Source organism: Pongo abelii, chromosome 11, assembly GCF_028885655.2.
Source record: "Pongo abelii isolate AG06213 chromosome 11, NHGRI_mPonAbe1-v2.0_pri, whole genome shotgun sequence".
Classification (NCBI taxonomy): domain Eukaryota; kingdom Metazoa; phylum Chordata; class Mammalia; order Primates; family Hominidae; genus Pongo; species Pongo abelii.
In genome coordinates this window covers 9,497,288-9,518,827 of record NC_071996.2, presented here as the reverse complement: position 1 = coordinate 9,518,827, position 21,540 = coordinate 9,497,288, and the positions used below count along the sequence as shown (strand labels likewise).

General features: G+C 36.9%; 1 protein-coding gene across 4 annotated transcripts in view; it reads right to left on the bottom strand.

Annotated features, from left to right (window-relative positions):
* The window catches only part of LOC129052396 (protein FRG1-like), a 44,157-nt gene extending 36,061 nt beyond the window's left edge, over positions 1-8,096 (bottom strand). The window contains exons 1-2 of one of the 4 annotated variants that reach the window (XR_008517402.2): positions 7,446-7,853; positions 5,521-5,590 (exon numbers count right to left, since the gene is read on the bottom strand). Coding sequence is in view for 2 of the 4 variants with exons in the window: in XM_054542805.2 (XP_054398780.1) it covers positions 5,521-5,590; positions 7,738-7,973 (306 nt within the window). In the remaining 2 variants the exon portion in view is untranslated. Of the gene's footprint in view, positions 1-5,520; positions 5,591-7,445 lie in introns of all 4 variants that reach the window. The other 3 variants (XR_008517403.2, XM_054542805.2, XM_054542804.2) reach the window with 3 other exon arrangements.
* Between the last annotated feature and the right edge of the window lie 13,444 nt (positions 8,097-21,540).

Here is a 21,540-nt window from a genome sequence, read left to right as displayed (position 1 = left end):
GAGCCCACGAGGTCGAGCGTGCACTGAGTCATGATCATGTCACTGCACTCCAGCCTGAGCAACAAAGCAAGAGCCTGTCTCAAACAAAAAAAGTCCCCATGCACCAGTGTCATGGCTGATAAGATACTACCAGGGCACCCTAATTCTAGCATCAAGGCTGTGTGACAGCTCACCTCGCCTTCTGACTAACCCAGTGCTTCTGTGCTAAGGGCCCTCTTAAATATCTGCCTTCATTATGTGCTTGGCACAAAGGAATGATATAGCTTAGATTTGGAAATGGAATTTTCTTCCCCAATCTTACTGTAGTCTAAGTACCCTTCACAGACCTTCTATTAACCCATATCTTACTTAACTATAGTTCCTGGGTAAATCAAATCTGTGTTTTGCAAACTACGATGTTGTAAGTTCAATTGCTTCTGAATCTAGCAGAGCTCAGTGAAACTACTTGCTTACAGACATGCTCATTTTTATTAATGTCACACATGGTATTCTCCATTTGAAAGACAGAATTTCTTTCATCCTATTTACCAATCCCTTCAGATCCTTGTGAGCAACCAACAGAACAGCTTTAAAAAATTAAAGGGTTTTTTCTTTCCCTTCACAAATAGGCACATGCTTACTTATACGGCAAGTTTAGAAAATCCACATTGCCAAAGAAGGTAGAAGGACAAAGAGAAAAAGACGAAGAAAGACTTCCTCTTCCAGCCAAGATGGACTTGCCCTCCCACCATGACCAAGAAAACTGAAACTGGATAGAATATTTGAGAAAACTGTTTTCAGGGATTGGAACACAGGCAGAACAGGACTGTGATATTTGAGAACAGGAAAACACAGGAGGCCAATCTCACACACACTTCTGTTTTCTGCCCAATGGCAGTTTCTTGACCACACAGAGAGAGGTAGAGACCTCCAAAAATGAGGCAATGTCACTGTCACTAAGCTGAGTCTTGCAGTACTAACATGTTTGAAGTTTATAGAATAAGGTACTGGAGAAGAGGGAACTACATACAGGTGAGGCCTCAAAAGAGTATGCAAAAGTTCTCCGCAGGTCTGGGGCCAAGGGCTGGGGGGAGTGCTTACAGCAGGCAGGCTCCACAAGGCCTCTGCAGAGTGGCTGGCACTTCTGAGGGCTGACTGGAGATGCCAGAGATCACACAAATTTGGGACATAGCAGAGTGGAGAGAACTCATCAAATATACCTAGAACATGTGGCTGAGGCCCGTGAGGATGAACCTTTCCTAGAGTAAGAGTCACTGTCTAAGTCTACAGGCAAAAACCTAATAAATAAGCACAAACTAACAAAGGCCCAGGCTTGACAGGAGCAAAAGTTTGGTCAAATAATTTCACTAGGCATCAAGACATTTAACAGAAATAAAGGTTAAAATGTTATGAAAATGAAAGACTGAATTTATAAGGAAGACTTAACAATCCTAAATGAGTACACATGACAGCTTCAAAATACTTTAAGCAAAAACTGCTTAAGTAGACAGATCTAGAATTACAGTTGGAGATTTTAACATAACTCTCAATACATTGTAGGATGAGTAAAAAATCAGTAAGAACACAGAAGATGTGCATAGTCACAAGCTCCACCAGTTGATCTAACTGACATCTAAAGAACACTGAATCACCGGGTGACACGGCTCACGTCAGTAATCCCAGCACTTTGGGAGGCTGATGCGGGTGGATCGCCTGAGGTCAGGAGTTTGAGACCAGCTTGGCCAACTTGGTGAAATGCCACCTCTATTAAAAATATAAAAAAATTAGCCAGGCATGGTGGCAGGTGTCTGTAATTCCAGCTCCTCCGGAGGCTGAGGCAGGAGAATCACTTGAACCTGGGAGGCAGAGGCTGCAGTGAGCCAAGATCGTGCCACTGCACTCCAGCCTGCTGGGCAACAGAGCACGACTTCATCTCCAAAAAAAAATAAAAATAAAAATTAAAAAAACCCTGAACCAACATCTGCAGAATACACATTCTTTTCAAGTGTACACGGAAATTCACTAGGAAAGTATGTTCTCCAACTATACTATAAATGAATTAGAAATCAGCAACAATAACATACCTACAATATCTCTATGTAGTAGAAATTAAAAACAATACATTTCTAAATAACTCAAGTGTCCATGAAAAGAAAAATCACAAGGAAAACTTGGAGATATTTTGAATGGAATCAAAATGAAACAAAATGTGTTGACTATAACTAAAATTAACATGGAATGAAGAGATCTAACTCCCTTCTTAAGAAGCAATAAAACAAGAGCGATGTAAACTGAAAATTAGTTAAAGGGAGGAAAAAAAGACTGAAAATAAATGAAATAGAAAATGATAAAAAGAGAAAATAAGTAACACTGAAACAGGCTTGTCCAACCTGAGGGCTGCATGTGGCCCAGGCCAGCTTTGAATGCAGCCCAACACAAATTCATAAACTTTCTTGAAACATGATGAGATTTTTTTCCTTTTTTTTTTTTTGGCTCATCAGCTTATCATTAGTGTATTCTATGTGTGGCCCAAGACAATTCTTCTCCTTCCATTGTGGCCCAGGGAAGCTAAAAGATTGAATACCCCTGTACTAAAAGATCATTAATTATCTAAAATAAGTGATCTTATAAAGAATTGATAAACCTCCAGCTAGACTGACTGATCCAGGAAAAAATAGAAAAAACACAAATTACCAATATGAAGAGACTGCAATACAGATTAGATTCTACAGACATTAAAAGGATATTAAAGGAATATTTTGAACAATTTTATGCCAATAAATCCAACAACTTGGATGAAATGAAATTTTCCTAAAAGACACAAATTATCAAAACTGACAACCGAAAAATCTGAAAATATCTCTTAAAAAATCTTAATTCTCCCACAAAAAATTAAAACCAAACCAAACAAAACCCTCTAGGTTCAGATGACTTCACTGGTAAATCCTGTCAAACATGTAAAGAAGAAATTATACCCATCTTACACAGCTATTTCCAAAAACGGGGAAGGAGACAGCACTTCCCATCTAATTTTCTGACACCCAATATCACCTTGACACCAAAATCAAATAAAGACATTACAAGAAAAGGATACAAAAGTCCAATATCTCCCATCAACACCAATATAAAAATCTTAAAAAAAAAAAAAAAACACCTAGAAATCAACTCTAGCAATATCCCAAAGGACAACGCACCACAACCAGGTGGGGTTTATCTCAGGGATGTAAAGTTAGTTTAAAAGTTGAAAATGAAACCAATGTAATTCATTGGCAGAATGAAGAAAGTTGTATAATCATCTCAACAGATACAGAAAGACACATTTGACAGCATTAACCATCGTTATGATAAAAACTCCCAAGAAACAAAGTTTAAAAGGAATGTCCTCATTTTGATAAAGGTTTTCTCTGCAGATCCTGCAGACATCATACCATATGGTGGACTACTGAAAGCTTTCTGCCTAAGCTTGGAAACAATGCAATTATGCCCATTCTCATGACTTCTGTTCAACACTATAGAAGTCCTGGACAGTATAATAAACCAATAAAAAGCAAGACAAGACATAAGGATTAAAAAAAAAGAAGTAAAACGATAGTCACAGGAAACATAATTGCAAATTCCTTCGTTTCCTATATAAACAAACCACTAGAAGTAATAAGGGAAACAGACTTATCAGACTAAAAAGTCACTATCCAAAATCAACTGTATATCTATATACTGACAGCAAACAACTGGAAAATCAAATTCAGAACTTCTATTGACAGTAGTGTAAAATTATAAAATAGTTAAGAATAAAGTTTTAAACAGGCATGCAAGACTGCTACATTGAAAATTATGAAATATTGAGGCTCAATATTAAGATGTTGATTCTCCCCCAAATGATCTGGACTCAATACAATTCTCCGAGAAAATCCAACAGGCTTCACGGTAGAAATTAATAAACTAATAGTAAGTACAAAGTTGGAGTACACACACTACCTGATCTCAAGACTTCATGAAATTATAGCAATCAAGAGAAATATACCAAAAGAAAAACAGACAATCGATAAAACAGAGTCCAGAAATAGACCAATACATAGAAAGTTAATTGACTTTTTATGAAGATATGAAACTGGATTAATGGAAAAAGGAAACATCAGTGGTGCTGGCACAAATGGCTATCAAGATGTTTAAAAAAAAAAAAAGTAAATCTTGAAACCAAACTCACACCATGCCAAAAATTAATTTGAGATTAATGACAGATTTAATGTAAAAACTAAAACTGTGATGCCTCTAAAAGGCAATGTAGAATATTTTCCTGACTTTGGGGTAAGCAAAGATCTCTTAGATCAAAGAGATAAGGCAGTAACCATAAAATAAAAAAAATAAACTAAGCTTTATAAAAATTAAAAGCTTCTGACCATCCTGGCTAACATGGTGAAACCCTGTCACTACTAAAAACACAAAAAATTAGCTGGGCGTGGTGGCAGGCGCCTGTAGTACCAGCTACTTGGGAGGCTGAGGCAGGAGAATGGTGTGAACCTGGGAGGTGGAGCTTGCAGTGAACCGAGATCGCGCCACTGCCCTCCAGTCTGGGTGACAGAGCGAGACACCATCTCAAAAAAAAAAAAAAAAAAAAAGCTGTCCATCCAAAAACCACCATTAAGAAACTGAAAATGTAAAACTCAGACTGGGAGAAAAGACTGATAACACCATCAACTCTTGGCAAGGATGTAAGTGGAGAACTAATTCATTCTTGGTGGGAGGCTAAAATAGCACAACTACTTTAGAAAATTTTTGGCAATTTCTTATATAAACATTCACCTATCCTTTGACACAGCAATTCCACATCTACATATCCACCCTAGATATTTACCTTAATTTTAGAATTGTTGATTTGCAATTTCAAAAGCAATGATTCTTCCAGAACATTAGCTTTATACCATTCCATATTTTATATATTTTTAAAGCTCCCATAATTTATGAAGTTTCAAAATACAACTTGCCAAGTTTTAAGAGAGAGAAAAAAAAGTATGGAAACAGCTAAATGGAAAACAGGATGGTTAAGTGTGTTTGGGTCAGTTTATTTCTAGTATCATTTACAGGCTACCCTGGTATTGTATTTAAAATTTTCATTCATTTCAGAGTTCACAAAATAATGACTTTTCCTGTGAAGATACTTTGTTTAAGAGGCAACTGACTTCTACAACTAAAATGTATATATATTCAAAGAAAATAACTTGTAAAATATATTTGGTTGAATAACATTTACATTAAGTCTTTAAAATTATGTATCAGAATCTGCAGCTATTAAGCAGTCTAATGGTGCCTAGTAAGTCAGAGAGTTGTAATTCTTCTCTCGCGTGCTCTGTTCTGACAATGAAGTAAAGGTATCAGTAGCATCTACTGTGCTAAAGAATAAATGCAATTTGCAACTGTAGGTAATATTTAAGCACTTTAAGACAAATATGAATACATCATAAATTTCTATCTAGGAAAATATTTTCAATGAGATCTCAAGAAATGTTAACTTTTTTCAGAATAAAACACTGAAAACTGACTCACCAACATATCAAGCTGGGTTTCTTCATCTTCTTCTCTTTTTCTCTTCTTATCTTTGCTCTTTTTCTTCTTACTACAGGACATAATTTATATAGATGAGTTCAGGTATATTGATTTGTGTGATAAATAAATATCATAAGATTGAAACTTGGAAGTCTTTAAGCTGTTTCATTTATAAATTATTGATTTAAGGAGACTTACATTGCTATGCCCTCTTAAATACAGTACTGAGAATTGGCTTCATGCTTTGTACATATTATGTTAAAGTTCAAAGCAGATTGTAGAGTCACACTGCCAGATTTTAAATCCTGATTCTGTCACTTCTTAGCTCTGTAATTTTTGGAAAAGGTACCGAATCTCTCTGTGAGTCAGTTTCCCCACTTAAAAAATTAGGATAATAACTTAACTCTTAAGGCTATTGTGAGGATTAAGAGATAATATGTATCTTCACACATTGCTGGTGGAAATGTAAAATGATGCAGCATCTACAGGAAACAGTTTGTGATTCCTCAAAAAGTTAAAGGGTTACCATATGACCCAGCAATTTTACTCTTAAGTATGTATACCAAAGGGAAATGAAAACATACACCCACAAAAATACTTATGTAAGAACATTCACACTAGCATTATTCACAATAGTCAAAAAGGGGAAACAACCTAAATGTTCATTAACTGATGAATGGATGAACAAAATGTTACATCCATACAATGGAATACTATGCAGCCATAAAAAGGAACAAGCGCTACAACAATGATGAACCTGAAGAATGTTATAAGTGAAAGACGCCAGATACAAAAGACCACATGTTGCATGATTTCTTAGGAAATATTCAGAATAGGCAATTTCACATAGATAGCAGACTAGTGGTTGCCAAGGTCTAGGAGAGGGGGAGGATGGGATGTGACTGCTTTAATGGGTAGGAAGAGATTTCCTTCTGAGATGATGAAAATGCTGATCAACTAGACAGTGGTGAACCTCTTGAATATATACTAAAAGCCACTGACTGTACAAAAGGGTGAATTTTATAATTATGAATTACATCGCAATAAAAAATAAAAACCCAAGAGCGATTTGAAAAAAGTTAATGTGCAAAGTGCCTACAACAATTTCTTGGCACATTGAAAGTGCCATATAAGCATTAATTATGATTATTACGATATTCTTAAGACACTCTTGCCTGCATTTTCATCATAAAGTTTTCAGAAGATAACTCACCATTCCTCACCGGAAATTCACAGAGTAAAAATCTAACATTCATTCGGGATATACCTGCATTTGTTCTGGCATCTTCATGAGGCCAGACTCCTTGAAAGGGCTCTCAAGGGCAGTGGCTTCAGCTCACTCCTTGATACTTTCTTTCCATCTCGCCTACCAATATCAAAACCTCTATTTATCACGGAGGCCAGGAGGAAATGCTCAATATTTGTATGTACAGTCAACCTCAGGCAAATCTGCCAGTTAAAAAAGAAGCGGGGATATGAATGCACAGGTACTTTTCTCCTAAAGAGCTAATAAATTACCACTACGACCTCCTCCTCACATTTGGCTCAATTTATTTACTGCATGTATGTTCTCTCATTTAATCTTCACAGTCTTCTAAAGGTATAAAAAATGGTCTGAAAGTATAAATGTGTAAACGGAGGTACAAAGATACTTGATCTCTTAATGAGTAAATGAAAGTTCAGACATATTAAGCAATTTGCCACAAATTACAAAATTAGTAAATGACAGAATGCAGGTTCCATCCCATATCCCTATCAAAGCTCATATACACCTCAACCACTGGGTGATTCATCCTGGTTTCACTCTACATATTAGCTTAGAAAAAATTAATCAATAATTTTTCCAAGAAGAGACAATGGAGAAAAGAATAATCCCTAATAAAGGAAGTTATTATCATGAAGTACAAGATCAGACTAATACAGACCCAACAGGCAGAGGCCTGGAGAGATGCCTCAGGGGACCGAAACTCATGGGTACAGGTCCACGGATCACCCGACCATCTATCCTGTTTCCAGGGTCGTCTGCGCGGGAGGCTGCACCTGTCTGCACAGGCGCCAGGAACTGCGATCTGGCCTCCGTCCAGCCCAGAAAGGGTCAGGGCGAAGCCTGGGAGGCCACGAAGCCGGCTCTCCAGACCACGGCTTCCACCGGATTCGCGGGGATGGAGTGCATCCGAAAAGAACTGAGGAGGCTCCCGCCGGAGCTGCAGGACCCACCTCTTCGCCTTGGTTCCCTTGAGCACAAGCTTGGTAGACTTCACATAAGAGTACTCAGCCATGGCTCCGGGAGACTTCTGCGCAGAGAGGCTGAAGCTGGCCCAGGACGAGAATGTGACCCGGAGCAGCACCAGGGCGGGGAGGAACAGAAGTGGAGGTGAAGTAAACACTCCCTGAAAGCGTACGTCTGTCCAGAACCTCCTTTCGTCTTCACCCAAACGCTGAATGGCTGACATTTCCACTTCCGGATTTCTGGCGTGGAGGGGGGGGGGAGGGGAGCTACAGCGGCTGCAGAGGGCTGAAAGGTGTCCGCACGCATCTGCTCCCTGGCGCCCTCTCGAGGAGCCCCTGAGGATTCATGCCTCCCAGAGGTGGGGAAAGCCCGCCCCAGGCGCCGGTGCTGATGGTTTTGGGGCTGCCATGCGCGCTGTGGAACCGCCTCCCGCTAGAGATGCGGGCTGGCTACGGTCCCCGCGGGGGCGGGAAGCGGCTCAGGTTACCCTCGCTGTCTCGCGGCGGCGCTTCTGGAAGCGTGAGCCACTTGTGCGCGGGTCACTCGGGGCTGTGCCTCGCGCGACTGTGTGTGCAGGAAACAAGCAGGAAATACCCTAAAATAGAATGAAGCACCATGTTGAGGGCCGCGGACGTCGCGAGTGCTGTGGGAAAGTGGGCTAAGGTGGAGAGTTATGGTGGCGCGTGTTACAGGCTCAGGGGTCAGGAAGAAGCCTAATCACAGAGGCAGCATCTGAGGAGGGTCTTGAGAGCTGGGCAGGCTTTTGCCCGATAGAGATGGAGGAAGCTAGTCCTGTCTGTTGGCGGAAACAGGGCAGAGGCGTGGAGGGAGCCGTGCAGCGCTGGTGTGAGGAGCCGCGAGCAGGCCAGGCCTGTAAAGCAGTGATGGGATCCAGTATAGAGAAGGCAAGTCGGGGTCCTGTGGTCGCTGAAGAATTTGAATGAAATCAGTAAACAGGTGAGAGGGATCCATCACAAGAGCATGGGATGAAACGAGGAGTACTCCACCGTGATTCCTCTGCAGCGGGGGGTATTATTAATCGCGTATGTGACACCAAAACGGTGGGTATTATTGATAGCGTATGTGACACCAAAACCACCCCACTCAAGCTGTGGCTCTTTCCCTAAAGTAGAAAACAGAGACCAGTTGGGTTCCAAGCATCCACGTAGATCTTATTAAATTCGTGATCTCTGGTGGCACCATGGATTCAGGATTGGCTCATCTCAAACTTGACTCAGAAACAAAACCATCTCAATGTGCAGAGATGAGCGTCCTTACCCGCTATCATATTTTCTGGTGTTTTCAGAGTGCTGTGCTTCCTAATCCCCATTCCACGGCAATCCACATGCCATGATGCCCAGAGGCATTAACAAAGGAAACACACAGGCGCTCCTCACGTTGGCTTTCCATGGTTTTGATGAAAATCTCAGTTTCCTCATCTCATACAATGTGGTTAGTAATAGTATCATTTAGGGTTGAAGAATTAAATGGTAGGAATTATATAGGGTGCTTATTATAACCTATATGGAAAATGCCTAGGATATGTTAGCTATGCTCATCACCAACATCGTTATATGATGGTAATAATCAGATAGTCAGGAAGGCCGACACCAAGAAAATGGACTCATGCTCTGAGGGAATGAATGTGGAGAGATCAGAAGGTCAAGAACAAAGCCTTAAAACATGTCTGCAGTAAAGGGATAGAGAAAAGAAAGGCTATAAAAGAAGGAATGAACAGAGTTAGAGTAAAATTATAAAATCAAAGCTAAGGAGAATTTCTAGAAAGGGTAATATTTAATATCATAGAAGTTTAGGAGCACAAGATGGAAAAAAGGCCTCTGGGTAACTGACATTGAAGCAGTCTTTAGGGAAGCTCCATTTCCGATAGAGAAGTAGACAGAAAGTCAGCTTGAAGCAGGGACTAGGTGAAGAAGCTGTTGGCTGGTCGCATGGGAAAATAAATAAGGGATGGCATATGTCATATTTCTGGATTTTTTTCTTTCTTGCCCAGCCTCTATATATGCGTAGAGTTTGGCGAAAAATTACAAAAAATAAAAATGAAACCAATTTCGTTTGTAGACTCAAATACAATGCTTTGTGTTAGAATCAAGACAAATTCATGCTTCTCCCTTCTATTGTCACCATCAGTTTTGAAATTAAACATCAGCTTTTCTTCATTAAAATCATTTTCAACTCCTTCCAGGTGTAGGTGGTTTGGGGGCGTTACATAAGCAGTCAGGTCTTGATGAGTAGAGGAGGAGGGAACAAACACTTTCAGCAAAGGCAGAATTCTGAAATTCTGCTCATATTTTTCTCCAGTAACTTTCCTATGTTTGTGAGGTTATTCAGTCATAAAGATCCTAGTGAAATTTTTTTCAAGTTTTACTAATCGTAATCACTGTGGACGTTTGTTTAAAATGTGTTTTCCCAGGCCTCTCACCTGCTGATTCTGATTCAGGAGATCATGGATGGGACTCAGAATACATGTGTTTGACAAGTACCACAAGTGGTTATTAGGGTCAGGCATACTTGGGAATCTAACCAGGAATTTATGTTTTTATGACTGGCAGCTAGAAAAGATTCCTAGAGTCTTTGCTTTTTGAAAATAAAATATTTATTTTTTTAAGTGAAAATTGTATGACTAGATACAACATTTATATATGTGGGACATGTACTATGCTGTGTGCTTTTGTCATATTTACAGTTAAAGATGTGTAAGAACACTCTGAGAAAAATTATGTATTAAATGCAAAGAGGGGTAAGTCAGGGTGGGGGAGAAATGGGAAGGATGTGCTTATTGTTGCTAAAAGGTAGAAAAGACAGAATGATAGCCATCTAAGGTTGCAAATAACAAATTGTAAGTTGAGGGAACTTCACAATCATGTCTGAAACCTTTGATATACTGAGTTGTAAACAGTGGCTTTGGACAAGATTTGAGGGAGAAACCAACTATGCTTTAAAGTGTTCATTTAAAAGACTTTAATTAAAGGAAAGTCTTTGTATTTACTTGAGCTAATTTAACTTCAGGACTTTAACAAATTGCTAGCCCTTAACCTCTTAAAAATTGTCTTTCGTTTCTTTTTTTTTAATTTATTATTATTATTATTATACTTTAGGTTTTATGTTACATGTGAGCAATGTGCAGGTAAGTTACATATGTATACATGTGCCATGCTGGTGCACTGCACCCATTAACTCGTCACCTAGCATTAGGTATATATCTCCCAATGCTATCCCTCCCCCGTCCCCCCACCCCACAACAGTCCCCGATGTGTGATGTTCCCCTTCCTGTGTCCAAGTGTTCTCATTGTTCAATTCCCACCTATGAGTGAGAATATACGGTGTTTGGTTTTTTGTTCTTGCGATAGTTTACTGAGAATGATGATTTCCAGTTTCATCCATGTCCCTACAAAGGACATGAACTCATCATTTTTTATGGCTGCATAGTATTCCATGGTGTATATGTGCCACATTTTCTTAATCCAGTCTATCATTCTTGGACATTTGGGTTGGTTCCAAGTCTTTGCTATCGTGAATAATGCTGCAATAAACATACGTGTGCATGTGTCTTTATAGCAGCATGATTTATAGTCCTTTGGGTATATACCCAGTAATGGGATGGCTGGGTCGAATGGAATTTCTAGTTCTAGATCCCTGAGGAATCTCCACACTGACTTCCACAAGGGTTGAACTAGTTTCCAGTCCCACCAACAGTGTAAAAGTGTTCCTATTTCTCCACATCCTCTCCAGCACCTGTTGTTTCCTGACTTTTGAGTGATTGCCATTCTAACTGGTGTGAGATGGTATCTCATTGTGGTTTTGATTTGCATTTCTCTGATGGCCAGCGATGGTGAGCATTTTTTCATGTGTTTTTTGGCTGCATAAATGTCTTCTTTTGAGAAGTGTCTGTTCATGTCCTTCACCCACTTTTTGATGGAGTTGTTTGTTTTTTTCTTGTAAATTTGTTGGAGTTCATTGTAGATTCTGGATATTAGCCCTTTGTCAGATGAGTAGGTTGTGAAAATTTTCTCCCATTTTGTAGGTTGCCTGTTCACTCTGATGGTAGTTTCCTTTACTGTGCAGAAGCTCTTTAGTTTAATTAGATCCCATTTGTCAATTTTGGCTTTTGTTGCCATTGCTTTTGGTGTTTTAGACATGAAGTCCTTGCCCATGCCTATGTCCTGAATGGTAATGTCTTTCATTTCAAATGAAAGTTTAAGGTGGCCTTTATGTTCGATTGGTATACTTGTGCAAAGACTTAACAGCAAGGTACTGTACATTTCTAAATATTTACTTCTTAATTTTGCTGGAAGACATATACTACTCAATTGATTATTTTTAAGTTAAAGTAAAAATTTATTTTGGCAAGCGACACTGTATTTTCCCAGTTTTCTGGTGGCAATGATTAGGCTTAACATCAGTAATCATGAGAGAAATGCAAATCAAAACCAAAACGATATACTATCCTACCCCAGTCAGAATAGCAACTATTAAAAAATCGAAAAACAACAGATCTTGGGAGGCTGTGGAGAAAAGGGAACATTTACACATAATTGGTGCGAATGTAAATTAGTTCAGCCACTGTTGAAAGCAGTTTGGAAATTTCTCAAAGAATTTAAAATAGAATTACCGTTCAAGCCAACAATTCCATTACTGGTATATGACCCAAAGAAAGTCAGTTATTCTACCAAAAAGACACATGCACTTGCATGTTCATCGCAGCACTATTCACAATAGCAAAGACATGGAGTCAGCCTAGTTGCCCATCAACAGTGGATTGGATCAATAAAATGTGGTGCATCCACACAGTATTATTAGGCCATTCTTGCATTGCTATGAAGAAATACCTGAGACTGGGTAATTTATAAGGAAAAGAGATTTTATTGGCTCATAGCTCTGCAGGCTGTGCAGGAAGCATGGTGACGGCATCTGCTTGACGCCTGTGGAGTCTCCAGGGAACTTTTGCTCATGATGGAAGGCGAAGAGGGACTAGGCTCATCACATGGCCAGAGCAGGAGCAAGAGAGAATGGGAGTGGGGGTTAGTACCACACACCCTTACACAACCAGATCTTGAAAGAATTCGCTACCACAAGGACGATATCAGGCCATGAGAGATCCACCCCCATGACCCAAACACCTCCTACCAGGCCCCACCTCCAACACTGAGGATTACATTTCTCCATGAGATTTATAGGGGCCACCTTCCAAACACCGGGACTACTAGAGGGGAGAAGCAGGAAGGCAAGGTTTGACAAACTAACTATTGGGTATCGTGATCATGTATTAATCTGTTCTCACACTGCTATATAGAACTACCCGAGACTGCATAATTTATAAAGAAAAGAGGTTTAACTGACTCACAGTTCCACAGGCAGTACAGGAAGCATTGCTGGGAGGCTTCAGGAAACTTATAATCATGGCAGAAAGTGAAGGGGGAAGCAAGGCATGTTCTACCATGGTGGCAGGAGACTAACTGAGCCAGGGGGGATGTGCCATATGTTTAACCCATCAGATCTCATGAGAACTCACTTACCATCTAAGAACAGCAAGGGGGAAATCTGCCCTCATGAGCTAATCACCTCCCACCAGGTCATTCCCCCTACATTGGGAATTATAATTCAACATGAGATTTGGGTGGGTACACAGAGTCAAACCATACCAAATCAGCATCTGGATGATGGGATCATTCGTACCCCAAAACTCAGCATTATGAGATATAGCCATGTAAGAAACTGGCACATGTACCCCTGAATGTAAAATACAAGTTAAAATTATTTTCAAAATAATTAATGAATAAATAAATATGATTAAATGAAATTAAAATTTTGAATTAAAAAAATTTGAGAGTGATTTCAGCTTGACAGTTATGTAAGTTATGTAAATGGAAAGAGTGAGTTCTGTAGGGTTCGGTTCAATTGCACTATCTGTACTAAGTTGATGTCCAGTTGTTTTGATGAAAAGAAAAGAGGAGAAACATATAGATCTAACAGGAAAAAAATGGACAAGTTTTTATGATAGCAAAAAGAAGAATGGAGGAAATAGGACTGAGGTTATAGTGATTGATAGATATTAATAGACGACTAAGTCAAAAGCCACTGGTTGCAGAAAATATTGATTAATTTTGTTTTATTCCAGTCACACAAAAAAAATCCTATAACCTGCCTCTAGAGAAAACCCTTTTAGCCCTGTGATTATCTTTATTCCAAGCACCATTCCATTCATTAAGTAGTATACAGGGTGATTAATAAGTGAATTATTCACAGAATTAGGACAGAATTTTTGAGTATTTCAGGATATTAATACTATAGTCAATGAACTAAAATAAAATTTGACTAGAGGTGTGATCACCATGAATGCCATGTTGGTATCTTGTTAGATTTGGCAACCTAAAGTTGACAAATTTATTAATAAAATAAACGTTCCTTGATGATTAATTTACATTTAGTAAACATGCTCTTTCTTCTTCCTTCCCTTTCTTATTCATTCATTCATTCATTCCTACAGAGCAGTGACTTTCGTTTTAAGATTCCCAGAATCCTAAGGAATTCTTCAATGTCATCATAGGGAGATAGGGAGCCAGGTGTGAGGATTCCCAACAGTTGTATTTAATACTTGAAAAATCTCGAAAAGTTATATACTTACACCAGAAAAAGCTATACAGGTTTTAAGTTATATATATATATATATATATATATATATAGTTGAATACTTTTTATTTCTATCCAGAACTAAGTCATTAGAGTTAATAATGTTGATTATTTCTTACTGACCTAGTGGGTAGCCTTTATATATCATTGATTACATATTAGTAAAATAAGAACCCCCCAAAATTACAAAATAAATATATTTTGTGGGTCTTTCTTAAGGCTTTTGAAACATAAAATCAGAGGAGAGGATTAAAAGTAATCCTTAATTGTTAAAAAGGCCGGGAATTACTAACTTAGAAAATTGTATGAAAACAGCAAGATATATACATGGCCCTCAGACCAGCTGCCTGTTTTAATAAAGTTTTCTTGGGCATCCAAGAATCTATGGTGCTTTCCTGCTACAATGGTAGAGTTGAGTGGTTGCTATAGAGACCGTATGGTTTGCAAAGCCTAAAATATTTATCATCTGGTCCTTTATAACAAAAGTGAACCCTGTTTTAGAACATTCACTTTACAAATTAAGATACAAATTAAGTGCCTTACAAATTAAGTGCTTTACAAATTAAGTGCCTTAACTGACATCCACTTAACTAATTTGCAATCAGCACTTTCTGGTACCCCTGTACAACTTATTGACTGATGTCTACTGCAAACTGAAAGCCTTTGAGCTACTTTTAATGCCTGTATGTTTCTCCTTCCATCACAGAAATTGTATAGTTTCTAAGAGGAAGCTGTGTTCATTCCTAAATATGTTTAAGCCATTTGTTCTTCTTCTTGTAGTTATGTGATTTAATTAAATATTATGTTGAGAGGCTGAGACGGGCGGATCACTAGGTCAGGAGACCGAGACCATCCTGGCTAACTCGGTGAAACACCATCTCTACTGAAAATACAAAAAAACTAGCTGTGCATGGTGGCGGGTGCCTGTACTCCCAGCTACTGGGGAGGCTGAGGCAGGAGAATGGCATGAACCCGGGAGGCGGAGCTTGCAGTGAGCAGAGATCGTACCACTGCACTCCAGCCTGGGTGACAGAGCGAGACTCCGTCTCAAAATAAATAAATAAATAAATATTATGTAAACTGAGAAAATGAGTATAACAAGAGTAGTATTGTTGTTTCTTTGAGAAATTAACTAAATTTGTTGGAAAAATGAGAAACTCAAACAGTTGCTGACAGCTTAACTGTTGGCAAGACAACTAGAAACAAATGGGAAAAATTGTGTCATCTAGGATTTCAGATTGCTTTACTCCAGTTGTCTTCACAGAAAGTGAACAAGAAATCAATGACAACATATCATTGGCGTAGTTTCCACAAGAAACTCCACTCTGAATCCTTGCAAGGCTTTGACCTTGTCATCAAAATTCTGGCAAATTTATTTACACGTCTTTTAAATTAAAGTTAAGTTTTAAGGACTTACATCTAATACTTCTTATGATTCCTCCATCTAACTTAAATTTGTGATTAATCTCTTTATTACTGGTCCCAATCTGATTGAATAAGGGAGTTTCTACCGTTTTTGCTAACCAAAAGTTTACTTTGATGAAGATGGAATTATAAATACAATAATTCAAGTTTAAAGAATTAGAATGGTAAAGGTTAATACAATTTAGTATGCCTAAAAACCACTTGAAAAGCTTACTAACAATGTAAATTCTTGGGCCTTAGGCCTGAGATTTTGATTCAATATGTCTAGCATGGGGCATAGGAATCTGTATTTTTAGGAATGATAAAGGAAAATTGCTTAAAATAGGGTAAATTATGACTTACAAATATAAAATGAACACTTGTCTAAGATTTTTGTTTAACTCATTTATTTAATGAGGGAGCCAGTAAGATGTTATAGAGTTTTATGGAAAATTAAGAGCGACACATATCTAGGCACTAAGGAACACTGAAATAAATTCGCTTGATAGGTTCAAAACTGACTTCTTGATGGAAGGTGGAAAAAGGAAAATTAATTATACTTCCACAAAAATCAATCATTTGCCTGTCTATAGACAAGAATATTTGCATTACTATCAGTAATCTACAACTAACAGAATTGCAAATAACAAAGAAAACAAAAGGCACAGATACCCCATAGAAACAGATAACCCAGGTTATTCTAGACAAGGCTGAGATTTCTATTAAAGACACTCAGTGGTAATTTCGTTGTTCCATCTTAAAATCTTTCCATTTTCTCCTGAAACAAATTGCCCAAAAAATTCAAATACAATGAATGAGTCAGTGGGTTCACACCTGGAGAAATCATTTTCTAACCTATAATCAAGACTGTTGAATTACTCCCTTCACGGGAAAGAATAAAATATTACCACATAAATTCGTATTATGATAATGGTTCACTATGAATGCTTTGGTGTTCTTAATTTTCTTAAGATTTATTAATATTTCTGAAGTAACTACTAAATGCCAAGCAATATATTTTCTAATTTAATCTTTCATTGACTTTTACTTTCACTTCAATTGAGCTAGTCACTTTTGTGACTATAAACTTAACTTTTCAACAACTTAAAAATTGATTTCTAATGTTATAAACTTTAATGTTCCACTCTGTGACCTGCTCTTTCAGACTCTCTCTTCCTGATTGCCAACTCACTTTCTCTTCTATCTCTTCCAGTGCCCCAGTATCTTGACTCTTCCATTTTCTTTTTTCTTTTCTTTTATTAAGTGGATACATGATAATTTCACATGTTGATGGGGTACAATGTGATATTTTGATACATGACATATTGTTAAGACCTCTTCTCCCTATCTTTCCCAGTCTGGTAACCACTCTTCTACTCTCTGTTAGATTAGTGTTTTTAGATTTAACATATGAATGAGATCATGTGATATTTGTCTTACCGTGGTCAGCTTATTTCACTTACCACAATGTCCTCTATGCTCATTCATGTTGTCACAAGTGACACGATTTTACCCTTTTTTATGGCCAAATGTGCATATGATATAGTTTGGATATTTGTCCTGACCCATATCTCATGTTATATTATAATACCCACTGTTAGAGATGGGGCCTGGTAGAGGGTGTTTGGGTCATGAAGGTGGATCCCTCATGGCTTGGTGCTATCCTCATGATATTGAATGAGTTCTCAAGCTTCCTGACTAGTCAAGCAGATGTTGGCACTATGCTCCCTGTACAGCCCATGGAATCAGGAGCCAATTATGTCTCTTTTCTTATAAATTATCCAATCTCAGGTATTTCTTTTAGCAATGCAAGAATGGCCAAATACAGCATATATGCCACATTTTATTTCTACATTCATTCATTGATGGACACTTAGTTTGATTCTAGGCTATTGTGAATAGTGCTGTAATAATCATGAGAGTCCAGAAATCTTTTTGACATACTGACTTAATAGTCTTTGAATATGTACCCAGTAGTGGGATTGCTGGATTATGTGATAAGTCTATTTTTAATGTTTTTGGAAGTTATATTGTTTTCCATAAAAATTGCTCTAATTTACATTTCCACCAACAGTGTATGAACATTCCCCTTTCTTCACATCCTTGCCAGCGTTTGTTATTTTTGACTTTTTCATAAAAAGCATTCTAAGCAGGGTGAGATAATATCTCACTGTGGATTTGACTTACATTTCTCTGATTATTAATGATGGTGAGCATTTTTTCATATACCTGTTGGTGATTTTTTTGTCTAATGTGGAGAAATGTCTATTCAGCTCTCCTGACTATTTTCTAATCCAATTATTTGCATTTTTGCTATTGAGTTGTTTGAGTTTTCTATAAATTTGGGATATTAACCCCTTATCAAGTGAATAGTTTGCAGATATTTTCTCCCATTTTGTAGGTTGTCTCTTCACTCTTGTGATTGTTTCCTATGCAGTGCAGAAGTTTTTATTTGGTGTAATCACATTTGTTTATTTTTGCTTTTGTTTTTCATGTCTTCTGGTGTCTTTTCTAAAAAGTCCTTGACCAGACCAATGACATATAACATTTCACCTATGTTTTCTTCTACTAGTTTCATAGTCTGGGGTCTTACATTTGAATATTTAATTTATTTTGAGTTGATTTTTGTGTATGATGAGAGATAGGGGTCTACTTTCATTCTTTTGTATGTGGATATGCACTTTTCCCAGCACAATTTGTTGAAAAGACTGTATGTTCCCCATTGAATGTTTGCACTTTTTCAAAAATAAGTTGCATGCAAATGTGTGGATTTATGCCTGGGCTCTCTATTTTTGTTCCACTGGTCTATGTGCCTGTTTTTATGCCAATACCATGCTGTTTTAGTTAAGATAGCTTTGTAATATATTTTGAAATTAGATAGTGTAATACCTCTAGTATTGCTCTTTTTGCTTAAGATTTATTTGGCTATTTGGGATGTTTTGTAGTTTCACTTGGATTTTAAGATTTTTTTAATATCTGTGAAGAATGAAATTGGAAATTTGATAGAGATTATATTGGATTTATAGATTGATTTCAGTAGTATGGTTATTTCAACAATATTAATTTTTCTAGTCCATGAACAAGGGATATCTTTCTGTTTATTTTAATTTTTTAATTGCTTTTATCAATGTTTAATAATTTTAATCTTTCCATGGCTTAATTTACTTGTAGGTATTTTGTTTTTTTAATAGCTATTTTAAGTGGGATTACTTTCTTGATTCCTTTTTCAGATAGTCTGCTATTGGTGTATAGAGATGTTACTGATTTTTTATGTTGCTGTTGTATGCTGAAACCTTATTGTATTCATTTACTGTTTCTGATTCTCAGTGGCGTATTTAGGGTTTTTTACATATATGATAACGTCATCTGCAAAGAGGGACAATTTGACTGTTTTTTCCAATTTGGATGCCTTTTACAAAACAGTTTTTAAATGTTTTGTAGAATTTGTCGTGAAAACCACCAAGTCGTGACTTTTCTTTCTTCCTCTATTTTTTTAGAGACAGGGTCTCACTCTATCACTGAGGCTGGCATACAGTGGTGCAGTCATAGCTGACCTGCCTCAGCCTCCTGAGTACACATACACAGCACTATACCTGGATAATTTTTATTTTTATTTTTAGAGATGAAGTCTCTTTGTGTTGCCCAGGCTAATCTTGAACTCCTGGCCTCTAGTGATTCTCCTGCCTTGGGCTCCTAAACTGTGAGATTATAGGTGTGAGCTACTGTGTGTATTTTCCTTGACTGAGAGCCTAAATCGCTCCTTCAATCTCATTATTTGTCATTGGTGTGTTCACATTTTCTATTTCTTCTTTCTTCAATTTTGATAGGTTATATGTGTCCAGAGCATACGTATTTCTTCTAAGTTTTTCAAATTTTTGGCGTATAATTGTTTGTAGTACTTACTCATGATTCCTCATATTTCTCTAGAGTCTACCATAGTATATCCTTTTTCATCTCTGATTTTATTTGAATTTTCTCTTTTTTTCTTAGTCTGTCAAAATATTTGTCAATTTTACCTTTTCAAAAAAGATTCCTTCATTTAATTAGTCATTTGTATTTTTTGTCTTCATTTTGTATATTTGTGCTCTGATATTTATATTCTTTTGCTAATTTGGGTCTTAGTTTGTTCTTGATTTTATAGTTCCTTGAAATACATTGTTAGATGGTTTATTCATTATCTTTCTTGTTTATTGATGTAGAAATGTATTGCTATAAACTTCCCTCTAAGGACTGTTTTGCTGTATTTCATAAGTTTTCATATGTTCTGATTTCATTTTTATGTGTCTTAGGACATTTTTAAAATTAAATTTTCTTTCTGTTGACCTATTCTTTGTTTAAGGATATGTTGTTTAATTTCTAAGTATTTGCACTCTTTCTGAAGGTCCTCCTGTTGTTTATTTCTAGCTTTATTCCATATGGTCAAAAAAAAAAAACACGTGATATGATTTGATTTTTTGATTAGCTAAGACTTGTTTTGTGGTCTAACATATCTATCATGGACAATATTCCATATGCAGGTGAAAAGACAGTGAATTATGCAATTGTTGGATGAAATATTATGTAAATAACTGTTAAATTCTTTTGATCTAGAGTGCAGTTTAAATGTTTCTTTGTTGATATTCTCTCTCAATGATCTGTTCATTTCTGAAAATGGTATGTCGACGTTTCTTACTATTATTGTACAGTTTTTTGTCTCTCCTTTTAGATCTATTAATGTTTGCTTCATATATTTAGGTTCTCTGATGTTGAATGCATTATATATTTGCAATTATTGTACTCTCTTGTTGTACTGACCCTTTTATTATTACATAATGGCCTTGTTTTTCTGTGTTTGCAGTTTTTTTACTTGAAGTATATTTTATTTGATATAAATATAACTACTTCTGCATTCTTTTGATTACCATTGTCATAAAATATATTTTTCCATCTGGTCACTTTCAATTTATGTGTGTATTTACAGATGATGGGAGTCTCTTGTAGAAAGAATATAGTTAGGTTTTGTTTTTAATCCATTTACCCATTCTCTGTCTTCTTACTGGATAATTTAATCTATTTACATTCAAGGTAATTATTGATAGATAAGGACTTGTACTGCCATATACTGTTTTCTTGTTGTCTATCAGAATTTTTGTACCTTTTTGTCCCATTGTTGTCTTCCTTTTTAGTTAAGTGATTTTCTCTGTGTGTTTCTGTTTCTTGTTCTTTTATTTTTAGTGTATCTAATAAAAATGTTTGCTTTTTGGTTACTATAAGGCATTCGAAGAATATTTTATAGTTTCAGTAGGTAATTTTGGATGGATAACAACTTAATTCTGATAAGAAGAAATGGGGAAAAGCAATCACTTTGCTCCTTAACTCAATTACTCCCCCACATTTTGCATTTTTGATGTCTTAATTTATATCTTTTATATCACTTATCACTTAACAAATTATTGTAGTTGTTATTATTTTTGTTTTGTATTTTAACCTTCTTACTAAAAACATGTAAGTGGTTTACATTCAATTATTACTATATTAGAGCATCCTGAATTTGTCTGAATATTTATTTTTACCTGCAGATTTATACCTTCCAATTTTCTGTATTACATATTAGTGCCGTTTTCTTTCAGTTTGAAGACTGTTCTTTAACATTTCTTTTAAGGCAGGTGTGGTTACAATGAATTCCTTCATCTTTTGTTTGTCTTAGAATGTTTTAGCCTCTCCTTCATTTCTAAATGAGAGCTGTGCTGGATACTGTA